A 3,541-nucleotide genomic window follows, 5' to 3' on the forward strand; every position below is an offset into this window, starting at 1 on the left:
GGTGGGGGGGTGGGAGGGGTTCCCCCCCCCTCCCCAGGGGACCCCTCTGTCCTCAGGGGTTGCTGTAGGCACTCAACCTTGAGGTGGGGCAGGGTCACTGACCTGTGGCCAACCGGCCCACTGCTTTGCCCTTTCACTCCCTGAAGCTCCCCCGGCTCTGGTTCTGGAAGGGGAGCTGCTGAGCTGAAGGCCTTATCTCGTTTTCACGCCTTCTGCTGAGACCTTCCTTCTGCAGGACCAAGAGCTCCTAACAGATTTGTAATAGCCTACACTTGGCCCCAGTGGACCTTGCAGGGCCATTTCTTTATGCTCAGGAGTGGCTGAGCTGGGGAGGGCCTGCCCCACACTCATACTCTACTCTTCCTGTTTTCTGCTGTAGGCTGATTGCCTTAGAAATGGCAAAGATTCACACCATCCACGCCAACGGCAGCCTGCCCAAGCCCATCCTCTGGCACAAGATGCACAGTTACTTCACCCTTGTGAAGAATGAGATCAACCCCAGGTACAAAGATCTGAGAGGGTTCAAGGCTATCACTGTCTCTGCTGCCTTAATATGACCTCCCTTCCCCAGCCCGCCCCGACAGAAGGTTTAGTGGCTTCAGTCCTGATTCCTGAGCCTCTGTCTCCAAGCAGAGTTGGGCTGATTGACGAAACCTCAGGAACTTGTTTCCGCAGTTTTGTACCTATGTGCGTCTTTCTTTTTTTTTTTTTTTGGAATTTTAAAATTTTATTTATTTATTTTACATCTTTACTGGAGTATAAATGCTTTACAATGGTGTGTTAGTTTCTGCTTTATAACAAAGTGAATCAGTTATACATATACATACGTTCCCATATCTCTTCCCTCTTGCGTCTCCCTCCCTCCCACCCTCCCTATCTATGTGCTTATTTCTCCTTCAGTTTTCTGGTTGTGGCGGAGAATAGGGTCAGCATCTCCCCATTTCACCTGAAGGATACTGAGCTCAGAGACTAAGCTTTGCCCAGTGTCACAGGGCTAGTCAGAGGCAGGGCTTCTGTTTCCACACAGGGCCCTTTCTACCTGAGCTGGCTTCTGAGCAATGAGAAGGGAGGGACCGACCTTCTTGAGAATGGGGTGGGGCTGAGTTCAGAGGCAGTCAGAAGAACTCAGCTGACAAGCCCTTGGACTTCAAGATTCCTGCTACTTGCCTGGGCACCTCTTGTCCCCACATGGCTCTGGGGCCCCGGTTCCTCACCTTGTTCAAACTGACAGCTCGCTGCTTTCTCACCGCTCTTCCCGGGGAGGGGCACACCCTACGCATCCTGACATTGCCTTTCCCCAGGTAAGACGCAGTTCCCTGGACCTCTCCTTGTGCTCTCACCGGCAACCTGAGAGTCCTTCTGGCCTTCAGAGGCCTGACTCCCCAGCATACCCTAGAGTGCTGAGAAAAGGATGGTGGCATGGAGAAAAGATTGAGGTCATCCCTGCGCCCCGCAAAAAAGGCCATAGTGGGTCTCTGATCCCTCCATGTTCCCCACTGGGGCCGGACATCACTCTTCTCCAAATGTTCGTGGGAGCAGGGCACAGAAGAGGTTTGGAGGAAGGGTATCTCCTTCTCCCTCTAAGACGGTAATAATTAACCATCCCGATCGTGTGTCTCTGTCACATGCGTGCACACATGACTTTATCTAGATCCTCCCTGTCAGAGATTATTAAGCACCGCTTTGGGACTACTTGTCTAGGACAGCCTATGTTCAGACCTTCTATGTCAGATGGCTCTGGGACAAGGACTGCTTTCCCCCTTAGGACTAGAACAGCACATGGAGAGCAAGACCCTCTGATCATCCAGCCCACCACTTTCGTTTGACAGATGGAAAAACTGAGGCCCAGAGGAAGGATGGGACTTGCCCAAGGTTATACTGATACGTGGCAATTCAAGGACTAGAGTCCAGGCCTAATGCTCGGGCATGACCCTTGTTACTGCAGCTTCTTCTGACTGTACTGTCACTGTGTAGCCTCGGGGGGTGACCTTGTTAGGAGGGGAGTGTGCTGAGAAAGAGCTGGCCAACTTCCTTTTCTCTTGTCTCACCTTTGACCTTAGGCAAATCAATTTGCTTAAATTGAGCCTCTTGAGGGGATGATGCCTGCCCTAAACTGTCTAACCTGCCGCAAGCAGGGCAGCGATGAGCAATCACTCGGATGGGGTGAAGCACTTGAGCTCCAGTCGTTGCCTAATAACCCTGATTGAGTCAGTCCTTCATTTCACAAACACTGATTGATTGGGATTTAAAACAACAAAAAACTTGAAGGTGACAGGGGCCCTGCCCTCAAGGAGCTTAGAAACCTTCCGTGTAAATAGGACCTGGCTCTGCAGTGTGTGTGATGTATGCAGGGGTGGGAGCGCCAGGGAAAGTCTTCTTGGCAGAGGTAGTATGGCAGAGATGAAAAGGGAGGCCTCCGGCTGGAGGAGACAGCATGCTTGTGGATGCTGAGTAGATGAGGGCCTGGCTGGAGCAGATCTTTTTTTTTTTAATGTTTTTTTTAAGATGTTGGGGGTAGGAGTTTATTAATTACTTTATTTTATCTTTTTGCTGTGTTGGGTCTTCGTTTCTGTGCGAGGGCTTTCTCTAGTTGTGGCAAGCAGAGGCCACTTTTCATCGCGGTGCGCGGGCCTCTCACTATGGCGGCCTCTCCTGTTGCGGAGCACAGGCTCCAGATGCACAGGCTCAGTAGTTGTGGCTCACGGGCCCAGTTGCTCCGCGGCATGTGGGATCCTCCCAGACCAGGGCTCGAACCCGTGTCCCCTGCATCAGCAGGCAAATTCTCAACCACTGCGCCACCAGGGAAGCCCTGGAGCAGACCCACCCATTGGGCATGGGTCGTGGGAGATGGGGCTGCAGAGGTGAGTTGGAACTAGGCTGTGAGGGGCCTTCAGTGCCAGGTTAAGGAGCCCAGATTAATTTTTCAGGCAGTGGAGAGTCAATGTGAAGGTGTTGGAGCCAGGGGTTCCTTGTAAAGGACAGATTTGGGTGGGAGTTGGGGGCTTCGAGGCAGGGAGGCCAGCTGGGGGAGTGTTGTAATTCAGTGGGCAACATCTAGGACCAGGGTTCCCAAATTGGAGCATGAGATTCCCCTGGGTGCTTGCTAGGTACAGATTCCGAGCCTAACCCTGGAGATTGATTGGGAGGTCTTGCATTAGACCCTAGGAATCTGCCTTTTGACCGGCTCTCCAGGTGATTCTGAGGCAGGTGATCAAGGAACCATGCTCTGAGGAACGTTGCCCTAGGGAAGCTTCATGGAGGGATGGAGAATAGGGAGATGAGTCAGGTCTTGTGGAAACAGATTTGATAGTCTTGGTGTTGGGTGGGACATGGGGGAACCCAGCGTGGCTGGGGAAGGTGGGGTTGATAACTGCTTAAGGGGCATCAAGAGGAGCTTTAGATGGGTTGATTGGTATGAGGGCAAAGGTGATGAGTCAGGGGCTTCCCTGGTGGCGCAGTGGTTGAGAGTCCGCCTGCCGATGCAGGGGACACGGGTTCGTGTCCCGGTCCGGCAGGATCCCACATGCCGCGGAGCGGCTGG

General features: G+C 52.9%; 1 protein-coding gene across 4 annotated transcripts in view; it reads left to right on the forward strand.

Moving 5' to 3' along the window:
* The window catches only part of ETNK2 (ethanolamine kinase 2), an 18,919-nt gene that overhangs the window by 4,913 nt on the left and 10,465 nt on the right, over positions 1 to 3,541 (forward strand). For all 4 annotated transcript variants that reach the window (XR_003003924.1, XR_003003925.1, XM_024751085.1 and 1 more), the window contains exon 3: positions 380 to 502. Coding sequence is in view for 2 of the 4 variants with exons in the window: in XM_024751085.1 (XP_024606853.1) it covers positions 380 to 502 (123 nt within the window). In the remaining 2 variants the exon portion in view is untranslated. The remainder of the gene's footprint in view (positions 1 to 379; positions 503 to 3,541) is intronic.

This window comes from Neophocaena asiaeorientalis, unplaced genomic scaffold, assembly GCF_003031525.2.
Source record: "Neophocaena asiaeorientalis asiaeorientalis breed wild unplaced genomic scaffold, Neophocaena_asiaeorientalis_V1.1 scaffold67, whole genome shotgun sequence".
Taxonomy (NCBI): Eukaryota; Metazoa; Chordata; class Mammalia; order Artiodactyla; family Phocoenidae; genus Neophocaena; species Neophocaena asiaeorientalis.